Consider the following 17,634-nt stretch of genomic DNA (forward strand, 5'->3'; position numbering starts at 1 on the left):
CAAATGCTGCTACATGTCTGAACAAAGGGTGGAGGGGCCTTATTTTAGTGTGAAAAAATGATGGGAAACAGAACAATGAGAAGCTACAATTTTCATTGATATTCTTTTCAGAGTACCCTAAAAGAAAAAGGCTACAAGAGAATATGAAAAACAGCTTGTGACTTCTCACAGACAAGTGGTAAAATTTTATTGTTCTGGCTGTTTCCAGAGACTGCATGAATTTTTACACCCAGAGATATCATCCTTTGTACCACGCACAGCTCCCGGCACTCAGCTGCTGTATAATAACCAGAGACAATGCTGGGTCCAGCATCCACTGGAATGGGCTCTCCAGTAGGCTCTGCCAAAGGTTTACTGCATGCCTGGCAAACAGCATCCCTCCCACAGGGATGATGTCCTCTCCCAGCTGCAGTGGCTTTAACTCACCAGTGCACCCAGTGATGCCATAAAGCACACAGGGGGAGTTATTATTTCTGTTGTTATTGTGACCCAACTACGTATTTCTCATCCGCCAAATTTCCTTTCCTGAAAACAGCTCTGCCTTTAAAGTAAAATGGAAAAGATTATGTAAAGCTTTTAAAGCACTCCTTACATTTCTACACTTCTCCCCCCCTTTCCTTACACAGCACACTTGCTCCGTTGAGCGATGCAGGTGTGAAATTATTGGAAGCACTGTGGAATTCACCTTCCCCAGCTCCCTGCCAGGCACAGCCAACCAGCAGCTGACTGACCATACCTACTGTGCAGGTCTCAGGGCAGAAAAGAAGCTCCAGAGCCCAGAATTTCAGTGCTGGACAGTCCTGGCTCAGCCTCTTGACACGTCTGTGTCAGCCCTTTGGGCCTCCCTTCCCTGGTGATGAAGTTTGGAGACATCCCTCCATCAACACCACATGGCCTTCTGCAACACACAATCCACTGTTCTGAACGTTGGACCAGATGCTGAAGAAGACTGCTCATGGAAAGACCCTGATTATACACATTTGTCATACTTCCAGTAGTGTGGGTAAATCCAAGTAAAGCTCACAAGATGCAGCAGCGTTCACAGGCTGGCCACGCTTGGACACAACCTTGTGTCCAACTACACAGCTGATCTGTTAACTTGCTACAGATCTTGTCCTGGTTCTGGCTTGGGTAGGTAATTTTCTTCCTAGCACTGGTCCAGTACCCTGTCTGGATTTAGGATAAGAATAATGTTGAGATCACTGATGGTTTGGCTGTTGCTGAGCAGCTCTCACACCCACTCACTTGGCAGCTCTTAGTGCTGCCCTGCCAGGGGGGATGTGGGGGGCACAAGGAGCTTGGGGGGGACACAGCCAGGACAGCTGACCCCAGCTGACCAAAGAGATATTCCAGACCAGATGCTCAGGGTATAAACTGGGGACAAAGCTGGCCAGGAGCTGCTGCTCGGGATCTGGCTGAGCATCAGCCAGCTGGTGGTGGCAACTGTTTTTCATTTGCATCACCTGACTTTCTTCAGTTTTATTTCTCTCTCTTTTTCTTATTTTCTTTTTCATTATTATCATTATATTTAAATTATTAAACTGTTCTTATCTCAACCCACGAGTTCTCAGTTCTGCCCTTCTGATTCCCTCCTCCATCCCACGGCGAGGTGTAAGCAAGGGTTGTGTGGGGCTTAGCTGCCTGTTGGGGATAATCCACAATGTTCCTGCACCCCCGTTTTCCTGCCTTTCAGCATAAATGGACAGCTTCCCAGGAAGCAGAGACAGGAGCACCACCAACAGCCTCTGGCTGAGCAGCAGGTGCCAGAGCTGCTTTCTGAGAAAATGTCACTGAAAAGCAGTTGGGGCAGTAAAACCCATTTGTTGGAATATTCACTCAAATATAGACATAAGTATGTTCACAAACACCCAAGGTGCACAAATATCAAAGGAAACCAACTGCTGCAATGAAATTATGTTGCTCAGCAATGCATAATCCAACTGAGCAGCAGAAACAGTGCTGCAGGTGTAAACACTCATCAGTGCATGGAGATTCACTTGTAAATGCAGAATACACAAAACAACTGATGCTTTGATCACCTTATTTGTGATGGTGATTAAAAATCTCGGTAAGTATATACAATTTTAGACTTTCATAAGCATTTGTAAAAATGATAAATGACTTTATTTGAACTAATACACTGCCATGTTAAGTTCTTCCCTTAGCTAAAGTTCTGACAGTATCAAGGTTTTACTTTCAGGGAAAGCCAAAAATTTCAACATAGTCATGCCACCTTTCCAAGAGCAATCTGAAAAAAATAAACTCAGTATCTTAATTTTACAGAACAGTTCAATATTCAAAAGTGTTTACCAAACTCTGGTTTTTAATGTGCTTTTTTATATTTAAATGGAACAGCAGCTGTGGAAGCTGCACCACAGGAACGGTAGCAATCCAAGGATGACATAATGGCCTAAAATCCTGAAAAGCTGTAAATCACAGCCACCTCTGGATGTCAGGTCACACAGTGGTTTACAGAGCAGGGAGAGGAGAGGAGACCAACACCAAGGTTCTAAGTGCAACCTGTTTTTTTATTAGACACAGAATTTTACATTTCACTGTCCTTGCTTTGGTACTGCCAGATTCCTCACCCTCTTACGTTTCTCACCCTGATAGGATCCCTTAATGTTTCTTTCTCTCCTAGACGGTAAACCTTGTGTTCATCTTTAATATGGTCCATTCATCCAATCTGCATCACAGTTCATTTAGAACTTTTCTATATTTATAATAATTTTTTTAGGCTTTTTTTTAAAGTGTTTAAGAAAACATAGCTTTACCAATTTACCTGTGATCACACTGCCATTTTTTCACCAATAAAGCTGTTAGAAAAGCCTGGATCAGGTCAGAAAGCCCCTCTTATTAGGCACAGACATGGCTTATGACACGTGCCAATTGCACATTAACAAGGCAACAGTCTTGTGTTTGCAACTTCAGACAGCTCCTGCAAATTCCTACTTGCACTTCCACGAGTAGGATACTGCACAAATTAGAAGGCATAATTAAGAATTATAATAACAGAGCTGAAACAATATCCTGTTCATCACTCATCAAAAGAAAGAGAAATACCTGCCTTGGGGCTGTAATAAGATAGAAAGTGGGACAGGGAGACCAGTCCTCCCCAGCAGACTCTGCAGGAAGCATTCCAAACATGACAAATTCACTGTTCACCCAGCAGATGAAGTAATGACACTAGTATTTGTCCATAAAATGTAATTTAGCCAGACTACTCCAATGAAATCAGAAGCTTTAATGCTATAAAACTACAGGGTTGGAATATTTTTACCTTATTAAGGAAAGGGGGGGAAAACCCATAAGCTTTCATTTTCCCTGAGCTGAACCATCACAGTGTGGGCTTTGTTTTCAGGAGCAAACCACACAGCCCCCAGCGCTAAACAATTTGCGTAATTCCTCCTGCGATGCACACACCTTGCCAAAAGCCTGGTGCCAGGTGTAAAGTCCACACTCTGGGCTTATCAGCACATTAAATAAAAGCATCTTCCCTCTCAGCCTAACCAGATACCTGAGGGCAGGCATCAGCCTGGATTCCTTTCTGGCCCTGCCTCGTCATGCCCCACGCCGCGAGCACCAGGGTGAAGACATCAAGCCAAAGCTTGTCCATGTAAAGAGCCAGTCAATAACTACGAGAACATCTGCCAGAAATGCAAGTTTAGGCTTGGTTGTAATACCTGCCCTTAACTCCTGCCAGACACTAATGATGCAACACCCAAGGCATGTTATTGAGTTGGTGTCAGTTCCTTTTTCGTATGTAACCTGAATCCTAAAAACAATTCTTAGGAAATCAAAGAAAGAACTATTCTTAAGTCAAACTAATTCTGAACTTTATTCCAACAAGCCTCAGCAAAAAGCAAAACAACAGTACATGTGTTTTTATTAATTTGAGAATGACAAAATGGAAACATGTCCTTAAAAAAAAAAAAAAAGGGCTCATGCCATGTTCACAGCTAGACACTGCAAGAGCACATGAAAGTCCAAAAATAAGACTTGACTAGAAACAAAGGCAGAAGTTTTTCCTTCTGTCTAAATGAAGGGAAACATAAATAGTGAAGTACCAACAGCAAAATGTCGATTCCATTTTAATAAGATTTTTAACAACACACCATAAAAAAACAAGAATAAAATTCATCCTATAGCCCTCTAAAACCACCAAGAGTTCAGAATAAAAGTGTTTTTCTGCACAGCCATCAGTAAAATCACTCATACATGAGATTTCTGAGGCACAAGCTTTAAACTGAGAGTCATTTAAAATGCTTTCTGGATGAGAAGTTACTCTCACACTGGTTTTATATGAAAATGCGAGTTACTGTTAAGGGATGGCGGCATGGTGTTCTGCCACCCCTAGAGCTCACTCCTCAGCAAGGAGAGCCAAAGGAATGGCTATTAAGCAAATTAGGAACTGCTCAAAGTACTGCTAACCTGGCTGCAAAAGTGCTTCTTTTGAAAAAGAATATATCTGTGACACGTTCATTTTTATAGTAAACAGCACGGTCAGATTACACATTCTTTGTAGAGGTGTTGTGCTTTAGCAGCTGCTTATACATCCCAGTAAATGAGGTAACATGGCAAACTTCACCTTAAACCAAACCATCCTTTGTCTCCCTGGATGACAACATTAAATAGGGCAGAAATGGCTACCTGGACCAGGACTGCTCAAAGAGTAACCTTTTTTTCTTCTGTCGTTAAAAACCAAATTCAATTAGTTCCTCCACGCTCAAACAGAGCTGCCGCTGCTGAAATTGTACTCCAGCAATAATTGCAATCCAAGAGTGATCTAATTATATACAAGTCTCAGTGGCTGCATTCCCACGTTGCTTCCTACAACCCGGATTCACTACAATACAACTCATAAGTGAAAACCACATCGTTTTCATTCCTTCTCCCTCAAGACTGCACAACTTTATATACGTTTAATGAGAATGGAGTTAGTCTATTAGTAAGCTCACCATAAAAACCCAAGTTTCTACCTACTGTTAAATACAAAGGAGGAGAAAAGGCACTTCAGCTGCATGTAAAAAACCAGCTGATGGGCTGAACTATACAAGGGAGAGAACATTCTTTTAATTAAGGTACTGGATTAGGATTCAAAGACCAGCTTTGCTTCTTGGCTCTGTCACCAGCTTCCTGTGTGACCCAGGGCAAGAAATTTCATCACTCCACAGCTCAGGTTTTCATCTCTAAAATGGACAGTGACATTTCCCTCTCCTGGCCTTGCTGTATTTCTCGTGTAAGCAATTACTGTGTGCTGGCAGGTTGCCCTGGACAATAAGTATCCAATATTAATTGAAGCCTCTGGGTACTACTCTAATAAAAAGCTGAAATCGACTCATCTCCCTTTCTCAGCATCCTGGTGGAGTTTTGTACCACCACCATTTGCCACTACTGCAACCTAACACATCTGAGTCCCTGAGCAAAGCCCTGCTTGAATCCCTGCTTGGAAATGGAGGAGGAAGGAAAAGGCCATTGACCAGGGTATCCCAAACATTTAAAGAATAGCTTTGTCCAGCACAGAACATCCTGGCCAACTTGAATGGCCATTCCTTGCTAACAGAGTCACTGTGCACAAGTATCCTGTGCAACAGAGACTCTGCCAATGACTTGCTGCCTTTTTCCTTCCGTATTTTCTACTCCCACTGTAAAAAAAAAAAAAAAAAAAAATCAGTGCAAGGGTTTTGCCAGGTCTGTAAATTTGAACAAGACCATCTGAGCTGACTCTTAAGAGTTCTTGCAAGTAATTACAAGGTAAAAATGAGAATACTTCACACCTACATTCTGACAAAACTTCTCAGCCCTGCTGGCTCCAGGCTTTTAATTGTCAAAAGAGTTCAAGGTTTGGAAAGTTATTGGCATATTCCTAACTAGCATTGTGTCACTATTTGGCACGATTTTTGCTGGGATACCTCCCAACTCTGTGACATAATCAGAGGGTTCTCTACATTACAACATATAGTCAGATGCTCATGTTAGTGTAATATGTTACCATGTTTAATACCATTTGCTATTACTTACACTTAATCAGCTCTGGAACCAGTTAAACCATATAGGAAAAGTAATTTCAGAGGCTTTCAACTGACAGTTTTCTACACAGAACTTGACCTAAAATTACGACCTGAAGTTTGTAAGATGCGGTCTACATACGCAGTTGCCTCTAAACAAACATTCATAACTCTCCACAACCCTGTGGGAACTGGAAATTCATATGAAAACAGAAAAAAGGGCATAAAGTTAACTCTGTAGAACTGTCTCAACTAGAAAAACTGTCAGAGTTTCCCCTTCTGGCCAGCCTTAATTTACTGCTTCAGCAATTTTATGCTCCACAATTACTGCAAGCCTCCAGCCACACAGGAATGGCTGAGCACTCCAAGATCAACCCCTGTTTAGGCTGAAATCCCAGTCTCTTGAGAGATTCACACTAAATTCAACCCAGGGTGCACATTCCCATGCACAGGTTTTCAAACAGACTCACAATTATAACCTTGAACCCATCAAATGAAATGAAGAAAAAGAGTGGTTAAATTAGTAAGTATGCAGGACTCCAGAATGCAGGTTGTGACTTGCAGAAGTAATTTTTGGACTTCTGGTTTCATTTTTTACAAGACACAAGCAGGGTCCTATGGGTGCCATCAGTTGGGTATCCAGCACCCCAAACCTCTCATCACTTTTGAAAACCTCATTATTTACTTTTCTGCCTCTCTATAGGGAAGGACTAGACATTTAAATAAATGACATAATCCTTACTACCATTCCATTCATTCATGCAGGTCACTATAATTTACTGCCAGGAAAAATAAACTTCTGCAAAATATTCCTCAATGCAAGACATTCAAAAGGCTCAAAGCAGGAGAGGAGGTGAGAGGGCTTCTGACAAATATTTGCTCAAGTGACCGCATCATCCATGAACACATTTGCTAGGAAAAAAAAAATGGGTGAAGAAATTTATGGTCAACATGAAACACACCAGGCTGGGACAGGAAAACAAACAGGGGGTAGAGAAGGGGAATTTTCAACCAGTTTCATTTCAGCAAGGAAAGGTTTTGAGTCAGGCCTAGAGCCTGGCAAGCCCCTGCAGGCAGCCTGAGCCCTGGGTGAGGTGGGCAGCAGAGAACCACACCACGCAGAACACAACTTACTGCAGCAACTGACAACCATCCCCAGCAGCCGTTGCTGCTGCACCCTCCATAAACTTTGTTTAAACAAGTGTTCAAACAAAAATGGCTCTGCCAGCCACCCAGCTCACCTCAAGCATACCTACAGCTCACTATGTGACAAAATATTGCCAAGGCTATGGAAATCCTCGCTGCTTTCAGTGTCGACTCCCCAAACTCAAGCACAGGGGAGCTGGGTGGTCCACGGGCTCTGAAGACGTAAATGTATGAGGGCTGGTGGTGGGGCTTTAGTCTGATGGCATCCCCATCACAAAGTGATCTTTCCCCTCCTCTGCTCCACAAAGGCTAGCTCTCCTTGGTATTTTCACAGGGAATGTTTTCCTTTCTTCTGCCCAGAAAAGCTGACAATTTGGGGGTTTCCACAGATTTAGGTGGTCTCAGACAAAACAAGACACTACTTTTAAAGACCATCCAAAACAACGCAAGGGATATATTTTTACTCATGTAAAACCAATCAAGAACATGGGACATTAATATTTTGTCACCGTTTTAGTCACACAACCCCAAACTTACAGCAAGATATTCCGCAAAGGATCTATGGAGTTGGGCTGTCTGTCACCAGCTGAAAACAGCATGTAATGATCAAATTAATTTTTGCTTTCAATAGTGATTGATCAAAAGTTCTATTCACAGAGCTTGTAATGTTCAGATCATCTCCCAAAGCTGGAGAGAGCAAAGCCTAGTCAAGGCAAACTTCAGAAACCATGGCTCGGATCCCTAAATGTTCTACCAGCAGGTCCTATAAGAAAAGCCACACTGATTATTCTGGACAGCAATGCCTTCAGAGTCAATAAAATTGCTCACACCCATCCAGGCTAATCAGCAAGACTAGAGGCGAATAGAAATGGTTCCTGAGATTTCAAGCTCTAAGTTAGCTAAGCATTTAAATAAACATCTGTGATTCTTATTAAAGTCAACAGGATTTAGGTATTAATAAGGTAACATTATTAAGCCTGTGTTTAATAGTCCTGTGTAATCACAGCTTTGCTACTACTTAAAAATTCCCACAGCTGCTTAGAATTTGTCCTCAGGTAAAACACTTCTTCAGAATTTTTATCATCTCTGTTTTGGGCACTGCTCAGAGCCCACCCAGCAGGCTCCAGTCAGATCTCTGTTAGACTGCTGTGAATGCAAAGTGCCTTTCCTGAAGCTCCAGATCTGCTCTAGCTGCAAAGTCAGTATCTAGCTTTTCATTTAAAAACAAAATAATAATTTCATCTATAATAACAGGACTCTAAAGGATTGCTTGACAGTTTTCGTAACTGCAGTTATTAAAGTCTGTGTTAGTACAATTGTACAAGTAATAATTAAATTGTAATACTAATGATTAAAATTGCACCAGCATTTATTATTTGGTCGTCATAGTAAACTTGTGGGTGGATATTACACTTTTTGCCAAGGCAGGGGTAGATTAATCCTAGAGACACGAGTGAGACAGATGAATATATAAAGTTATGAAGCAATTGGCTGTGCAGTGAAATCTTATCTTTAGAGTACTGTGAAATCATCTCCAAAATAAATGCGGAACGTATCGGCTCAGTTCGAAATGCTTTAATAGAGAAAGTCATGAGTTAAAAACATTGTCCTGCCCATGACAGCTTCACTTACCAACCACATCGAGGTGGTAGGTGTGGTTGATGGACCCGTACTGGTTCTCCACTATGCACGTGTAGTTCCCCTTGTCCGACGGCACCACGCTCTCCATGATGAGGCTCCAGTGCTGGTTACGGACCTGGGGGATGGAACCAGAGAGCTTGGCATCTTCTCAAGCAGAGTTTCACCCTCTCCCCTTCCAAAAGAACTGTTCCCTGAGTAATTAACCTTGTGTAATACGTGTTTGAAAGCCTCTTCTGTGCTCGTTTGACAGTTCTGGACACTGAAATGATTTATGCCTGATCCAGGACAGCATGGCTTGTAGCAATGAAAGCTTTCACACCTTCTGCTATAAATTCACCTGGCCCCTGCTCTGAGCACTGCAGATGTCAGTGCACACTCAGTCCTCCCAGGCTGACCAGGATGGCACCAATTAGCAGCAGTTGTCTTACCGGACTTTACCTTTCAATCCACTCTAAAGTGAATGCACACCCTCAGGATATTCCCCATCTGTCTCCAAACAGCCAGCTGGTAATAACCACCCATGAGCAACAGAGGATGGGTATGATCCCCTAACATCTAAGTCTCCATCCTTCCTAAAGGCTCAATTACACAGCTCATGTTCTAGAGAAACTGAGGGGTGATGTTTGGGATGCCTCCCCCAGACCTCCTGCTGCTCTGGGGTACCACAAGTAAGAAATGAATCCTAGCCTAGACTCATGCTGCCTCATGAGAAATGCCTGAAGAAAACCCTCACGGAAACAGAGCATAAGGATATACACTTATCTCACAGAATCCTCTCAGAAAGAATTTATAAAAAGTTCCGATTCTGTTCCCATTTGAACTCCAAAGGAGCGCTGGCATTGGTCTCACAGCAAATAGGATCCAGCCAGTACTGGAAGGATACAGAGCCATCCGGTACATACATATATTTCCTGCATCAGAAGTTGGCTCCCAAAATGACCTTTTGCTGGCTATGGACTAATTCCTTGTTTTAGCATTACATTTTTGACAAAGTGCTCAGAAAGCTTTACATTCTGTAGCTGCAAAGTACAATTCTTCAACTGCAAAGTACATATTTCAGCAAATGGAATAAAACACGATCTGGTACAGTCATTTTAATCAGCCAAATGGAAAGCAGTAATTCAGGGCTGTACACCAGAAAAATTTATGGACCATTCAGTGATGCTTCCAGTAACCATACATTCTTAAAACATCATTACAACTATAGCTATGAAATCCTGCATCGTGCCTGACTATTCTGTAGGTCCTTATCCAGCAGGAAAAGCTGCACAGGGCCACATCCCAGTGCCAAGAGCACTTGCTGGAGGTAAAAGTGCCTTCAGTCCAAAGCTTGGAAGAGAAGTTCTCTCTATAAGGGCTCCTGGCTTTCCTAGTTCCCCCAGCCAGTAATTATCTCAACAGCTGGATATTACTATTATTACTCAGTTGTGGACTAATAATATTAGCTAATGACTGGCCATGTGGGCTTTGAAAAGCAAAGGAAGCGTGGACAAGACTCCAGCAGCAGCAGAAGACCATGGATGCTACCGTAACGTCAAAAAATGTGTGACATGGCCTCAAAACCTCCAGCCCAAACTTAAAGCTCCTCTCCTCAGCCCCTCACGTTAATGGTCATTGATTTCATCAAAACGGTATCTTGATTTTTCTTCACTGTGAAGAGCTAAGGAATAAGTTTATAAAACTAGAAAGAGTTTATCAGTGTTACTTTAGCATCTCATTGTTCAGCTAAGCAACTTTGGAAGTCAAAGCTTGGGACAGGAAGAATCACTGTCGTAAACTGTTGGTTAATAACAAATACAACTGCTGCATGTTTTGAATATTTTACTTCTTAGGGAGTTATTTTGAAGGACACTTGGTCAAAGTGACCTGAACTTTTTGCCATTACAAGTTTAAAACACACTTCTCAGAATCAGAGCAAGAGTTTTTAACCAATCTGACTGCAAAACAGGAAGAACAGATCACAGTTCCACTAAAGTTAAAACAAAATAAAAATTGTAAACAAGCTGCAAGTAATTAATTTGATAGGAAAACACAAGAAATTATTTATGTTCATTAAGAAAACATAACTAACTTAGACCCACAAGTGGATATACTGGATGGCAATATTAAAAAGTATTTGTGCAATTTCCCTTCTTGTAACTCCATGGACAGAGATAATATCTTTATAACAAAACAACAGCTTAAGCCACTTCGGTTTAAGCTAAACAACTGTTGTAGAGGCCCAAAGCATTTATGACATATTGTCACACAACTGGATTTATGTCAGGGATCTGGACTCAACAAGATTCAGTTTGTTGGCTTGGTGCTTTCTGGATACAAGTGCAGCATTGCTAAGTCCAGGAAAAAGCCCTTTGCTGGGGATGAGCAGCCTCTTCTCGCACTGAAGATTTCCAAATTCAACATTTCACTCTCAGACATGCCAGAGTCCAGCCACATCCCTGCACCCACACAGCTTGAAACACAGGCTTTGGTAATGTGGCCTTTTTAAGTGAAAGGCCACATCCCTTCATCCAGGCTTTTTCCTGACCAGTTACAGATACTTCTAGAAAATTACTGACATGCCTTTTTTTTTGGAGGGGGGGGTTGGGGGAATCTTCTCCATCAAATCTTTAACCATTCTTCCAAACAATCTCTCTGAAAGATTCAATTTTTAAACTAAATTAACTATATCAAATGCATATAAACTGCACCCTTAAGTTATAGCTTGGAGGTGGGAAACAAATTGGAATCAAAATGCCAAGAAATATTGGTCAGAGACCTAGGAAAGGGCAAGGAATGTTTCATAGAAAAGTTTTGCTTTTGGAATATCCCATAAAGAATAGTGGACAGTTCTGTTCAGTCTTAAAATGTGTGTCTTCACTGAATAGATAATGTCATGAAAAGTTGTCACTTAGCTAAAAATGGATCAATTTTAAACTAATTTCGAAGGAAAGAAGGATTAGAAACCAAAATAGAGCTCTCCACAAAATCAGCACAGTTCAGACCACAGACACACAGCGGTACTGCTCAGGCAAAGAGAACAAGTACAGAACATCCCTGCAAAGGCCATAGGCTTGTGCAGTTGTTCCTATAATCAGAACTTTTCTTACTCTGTATTTACCTGGCTGAATTGAAGTGTGTGTAAGACGACTGCAGTGATGAAGCTTATCCAAAGGCATAGGTGAAAATACACACGTGTTAATGCTTAAACAGTAACAGCTGATAGAAGTACATTTGCTTTCCGGGTGGTGTACAGGAAAGAAAAGGCTCCTGTGGTCTCAGAGAGGATTTAGATTATCAACTCAAAGAAAATACTAAATACCTCTAAAGGCACAAACAAGAGCTATCATCACTTCAAAAAATCAGAGTAAAAAGGATTTCGATGTTCAATAACTGATCCCATTCTCTTTATTTTAAGGAGATTGGGTATATCTTGAAAGATCATACAAGGATCAATTTTGAAATTCACCACCCACAATTAGTCAGAGTGCAGGAATTCCGCCCTGAAAGCTATCTTGGCCAGCACATACACCCTCCTGCTAGCCTGCCTGAGTGCAAATTGACTCAAGACATTCCCCAGTCTGAGGGACAAAGTGCTACAGGCCACTATCTGACTTTGATAAAAACAATACACCAAGGGATTTCTTAGCTCTTAGCAGGAAAGAGGTGGCTGAAGGATTACTGGGAAACTTCACATTTTCTCTCCCTTCCCTTTGTCCCTTAAGGCTTCAAAGGATGATTGTTTCTTCTGTCAGATACGGTTTGGTTTCAGCTATTCTATCCCAAAGTACTGTGAATATCTCCAGAAAAAATGCCCTCAGATTCAAGACAAGCTAAGGTGCAAGACTTATGAGCTGCTGTGATACCTGGCTGAAGACAGACCAACACTGATAGACTCAGTCCTTCCTGAGGATTCCTTCATTAAAAGTTCCGTGGTTATAGTGTTGTCAAGAAAATGCAATTTTCTCTCTATTCTGGTATAATTTTGCATGAGCCCACAGTGACTTCAGCCTGCTCCCCTGACAAGATGAGGACACAGGTTCCAAAAGCTCTGGAGTCCTCACTCTTTAACACCCATACACTGGAAACAAGCTTCAATCTTCAAAGATGATTATTCAAAATGACAGAATGTAGAATATACATGGATTTGGTTGATTTGACAATGGTAAGTAAATCCTCCAGCATAATTTAAAATGTAATGTATTTCTGAGCAACAAGAAAGTCTGAAATCCTCAGCTGTGTGCCTTTTTTTTTCCTTTGGACTAAAGAGATATAAGAAGTTATGATTTAGAATTAGATTTATAGGCTTCACTTATCCAGCTGGCTTTAGGAACAGGCATCTGTGGTTCCTTCCCAGAGTACATACATACCTAGGAAATTGAATACATTTAACAAACATGACCAGAAGTTTAATTTCTGCCACTTAATGGGCACAAGTCTAAATGATCTCACCCAGCTCCCCAGCACAGACTAGCAGTGCCAGCATGGGAGCCCCACACGAGCTGATTAACCCACCAAAGATCCCCCTCCCAAACCAGACACCAGGTATCTCCATCCTGCCTCTCTAGACACACATTTTCCTTCATGGTCTTCAAGAGTCATATCTTCATTTCCCCTTCATCAGATGCAAAGTGTTCAAATAACAGTCTGGTTAGTACCAGAACAGTTAGTATTATTTTCCAAGACAGGATTAGTTTGGTTGGGTTTTTTTTTCCTTAATTGGCGCTTTTTTTGTTTTTAAAAAAGCACTGAGAAGGGCAAAAATCACTGAATTGGAGCCAATTCGTTAACACTCCACAGAGTTATGAAAGGCAGAAGGTGTTGCCAGGTGTACACTCATAAGCAACAGTAATTTATGGTGCAAGCAAACATAGATGGAAAAGTCTACTTAGATAATTAGTGCTCATGCAGGGAGACTTTCTGGGCTTCGCTCTCTGCTAGCACAAATGTTGGAAAAACTGACACTTTCTACAGTAAATCCAGCTAGAGAGGAAAGGAGACTGAGGCTTGTCCTCCTCTGCACTGGAAAACAGATTTTTTGCACCGAGCAGGACCTGAATCAACAGCACAAAGCAATGGCTCAACCAAGGCAGCCCCCGAACAACGCTGCAATCATGGGGCAAGGCAGGGGTGCAGGACTGGGGGGCAGCCTCAGGACTCAGAATTGAGCTCTGTCTGGCAGAGCCAGTTAACTTGCATCTAATGACGACTGCAAATTGCTCGGAGCAGCTCAGCACAAGCTCCAGGCTGGGGATTCCAACCCTGACACGAGGTGACTGCCTCAGAAACTTCTCCTCCTTGGGGAGGAGCTGCTGAGGTGTCGGGGACGTGAGGAAGCTGCTGAGAGAAGACCCAGAGAAGAGGTGAATGGAACTCAGAAATGGCAACGCTTGAACAGCAATTTGCCATCAAAGTCATGCATTCCCAATTCCTTGGAAGAGTGGGATCAGATGACCGAATCCTGACTTCTGACCTGACCTAGGCAGATACCATGAGGTTAAAGGTCCGTGCACTAACACAGAGAGAGAGCTGGCCTCCCTAAAACTCTCTCTTAATCAGTAACCACCAACTCAAAATAAGACATCTAATCTGAAGCTGTTTAAAATTCAAACAAACCCTTCCAAGTAATTGCTGTTACTTTCCCTCAAATTTTTCCCATTTCAGTTTCACAGGCCATAAACTCTATAGAAAATAATAACTTTTGACTTCCAAGCCTTCCTTTATTAAACTGCCTTACACTCACCAAAGCGAATGGTCATGTTTTTAACAATGCAGCCAAAAGTGAATAGAGCAAAACAGTCTTAATCTGCTCTGCAAAGTCAGTCTTTAGTTTTCCAAATACATCTCTATAAATAATCCTTAGCTGCGCTGCTAGGCTAGAAGCTTGAATTTCAGAAAAAAAATAAATATAGAATTAGTGTTCAGTAACCGCCAAAGAAACCACCCACCCTTCCCCAGAAGAAAACAACTACCTCCTTTTGCTTCCACGTTTGATCCAAGGCCATTAAAAGATTTTCTGTTGACTTCAGCAAGTTTTTGGTTTTGATTTTTTTTGAGAGGGAAGAGGGCTGGGTTTGAGAGGTTGTTTTTTGTTTTACAGCTTTGGTCAAGAACACAAATTACAAAATCCCATCATGAGCCCTTACCTTGTACCCGCCAATGCGATGTTCCTGCTTAAACTCCTTCCCGTTTTTCAGCCACCGCATGGTCGGCGTTGGGTTTCCCATGGCCGGGCAGCGGAACTTGACGGTGTTGGCGGCTGGCACGGCGTGGAGCCTCTTCTCCATTTTGTCCGTGTGTGTCCAGTAAGGTGCCCCTGTTCCAAAGGGAGACATCCAGAAAACATCAGCACTCAGGAACTGAGCTCCCTCTCCAGCCCCTTCCACAGCTATAAGGAGCCGCATGTACTCGTTTTAAGCACGACTTAGGCAGAGTACACGACTGGAGATCATGTGCTGCAAGTGTCAGCCAGGGTTTTGCAAACGGGTCAGTCTGCTGCTCTGAGTATTCAATTTGTGACAAAATTCCAACAATTAACCACAGACCACCTTTGTTTTGCATACGTCAAGTAAGACGGAGGGACTGAGTTTTCATCAGATGCTTCTGACCTCAAGCTGAGTTACTATGAGGGTTCAAACTCAGAATTCCTGGGCCTCAGCTGTGAAGCCAGACAGACCAAGACAGAAGTCTCTTGGAAGCATCAGCCTCCACGTTTCCCCTTCTGTGAGACGGAGGATAAAAACACCCACCTGTCTGACAGCACGCTAAAATCTACAGGGTGTGATGCCAAGGTGACCCGTGCTGCTACTGCCATTGAAACCACTGAAATGTACTTACAAATGGAATGTATTTCTGAAATCTTAACCCAAGAGGAGGAAACCAAATGAGTAAATGTGGATCAGCAAAAAACATTTATCGTTTTGCAGGAATTTCGCACACTAATGAGCCTCTTGAAGTCCAAAGGGTCAGTGACATCCAAAAACATGGCATAAAATGAGAGTGTCTTTCTCAGCCCACATTGTCTGAGGTGATCACCCTTCACAGACCCTGACATGGCTCTCCTGGCTCTCACTCACTCCTTGCCATGTCCTGGTCCAGCCTGCACCCACATTAACATCGTGAGAAGCACATTTGTCATGTACCAGTGGAGAAAATAGCAGAACAAAATTTACAACTACCCACACATTTTCACCCTCCAAAAAGTAAACTTGGATGCATAGATCCAAAAACAAGGTTATCCCATGCTCTGGATCCTTGCACTACTTCATCCACATTTCTCAACAACTTCATAGCATTGCTTCAGTTGTCTCACCATAATAGTTTTTTTTAAAAGTTAAAGATTCAAGATCTGTTTAATAGTAGGAAACATTAATTTCTTTTACAATGGAGTTTTCCTGAAGCAAATCAGATTAGCGTGGAATTTTTAGGACTAGAGGGGTCCAGAAAAATAACTCAATTTCTCTCAGCCCTGTTTCATTTCCTTCATTAGCAGGCCAACACTCCACTATAAATAAACCCTTCCGTTCCTCAAATATTTATAGCAGTTCTTACAATCAGTGCAAACTCAGAAATCCTGCTACCCCCCTCTCTAAATAAAAATACAGCTGGACAGAAAATACAGGAATAAATCCTTTAACAAAGTCTCTCTCAGTATAAAGAAAACATTCTAAAAGCAAGTCCTATAATGATGCTATGAACGATAAGTGTTTCGGGGTTTTTTTTGCCCGAAGTGGCAATTAGTGTTAAAATTAATGAAGTAGAAAAGCAAAGCAAATTTGTGCATGTAATCAAAATAGAAAATCAAGTAACTATTGAAAATTTAACTGCAACACTAAGGAATTGTTACTCAGACTAAAGTGAGTTAGGGATGCAAGGAAAATCACTGTTAACATTATTTGCTAAAAGCAGGATCACATTAAAACAACAGAAGACTTTAAACAAAGACAACCAGAGGAATTAACTACTACACTCAAAGGCCAAATTACATTACAAGTACACCAGGAAAAGGCAGAATTACTTGCTGGTACTGAGGGATTAAAAAGCTGCTTTCTCTGGACTGCTAAAAGGTCTTGCACAAGGCAACACAAGGTGACCACTACTGGTCCCTACCCACAGCTCCCACAAAGGCAAAGCAAACTGGGGCAGGTCAAAGACAATCAACCATCCAAACCAGTTTTATCACCATCCCAGACAGAGCTGAGTGCTTACTTTAGCCTCCAAATGGGTACTGCCAACCCAGCCACTCTGCAGCCAGCACGGTCAGTTCTCATCTCGTCCATCACATGCACCTTTCTCATACATATGGAGCATAAAAAGCTCAGATGCAGCCACTGTTAGGCACAGCCTCTGAGCCACGGGCTTCACAGCTCACCCATGGCAATGCTGCCCTGCAGCCCATGGGCTGGATGGGCCAAACTCTGGGAAGCTCCCATCAGGGTGCAGACTGGGACCAGGGCACCGGAGCCGGTCGGGATACAGCCACCGGCAGCTCCCCAAACAAAGCTGCTTCATGCAGCCATGTCTGTACCATGTCATAGTACAGCCCAACCTCTGGTTTTCTTGAAAATAACTATCCTTTCCATGAACAATCTGCTCCTGGAAAGGCTCCAATACAACAAATGCACAGGGAGGGAAATCTCTGATGGAGACGGGTGCAGAAAAGAGGCCAGGAAGAGGCAGGCAGAAATGAAGAGAAGCGGCTCAGTTTTGCCCCACAGAAGAGGAAAGGAAACACCCCACTATGGGAGAAAGGACTGTTTGGAAAGTTTCCCCTCACACAACCCTCAGCATAACCTGCTATGCTCCTGAATTACAGGTCAGCTTGCAGAAAAACTTGCAGACTTCACATATGGAAAAGACC

The 17,634-nt window shown here is 42.4% G+C and overlaps 1 protein-coding gene across 1 annotated transcript in view; it reads right to left on the reverse strand.

Annotated features, from left to right (window-relative positions):
• The window catches only part of FGFR2 (fibroblast growth factor receptor 2), a gene marked incomplete at its 3' end in the record, with an annotated part of 73,801 nt that overhangs the window by 35,601 nt on the left and 20,566 nt on the right, over positions 1–17,634 (reverse strand). The window contains exons 4-5 of the mRNA XM_082286593.1: positions 14,921–15,090; positions 8,787–8,910 (exon numbers count right to left, since the gene is read on the reverse strand). Coding sequence (XP_082142719.1) covers positions 8,787–8,910; positions 14,921–15,090 — 294 coding nt within the window. The remainder of the gene's footprint in view (positions 1–8,786; positions 8,911–14,920; positions 15,091–17,634) is intronic.

This window comes from Coloeus monedula (assembly GCF_965178545.1).
Source record: "Coloeus monedula genome assembly, chromosome: 8".
NCBI lineage: Eukaryota > Metazoa > Chordata > Aves > Passeriformes > Corvidae > Coloeus > Coloeus monedula.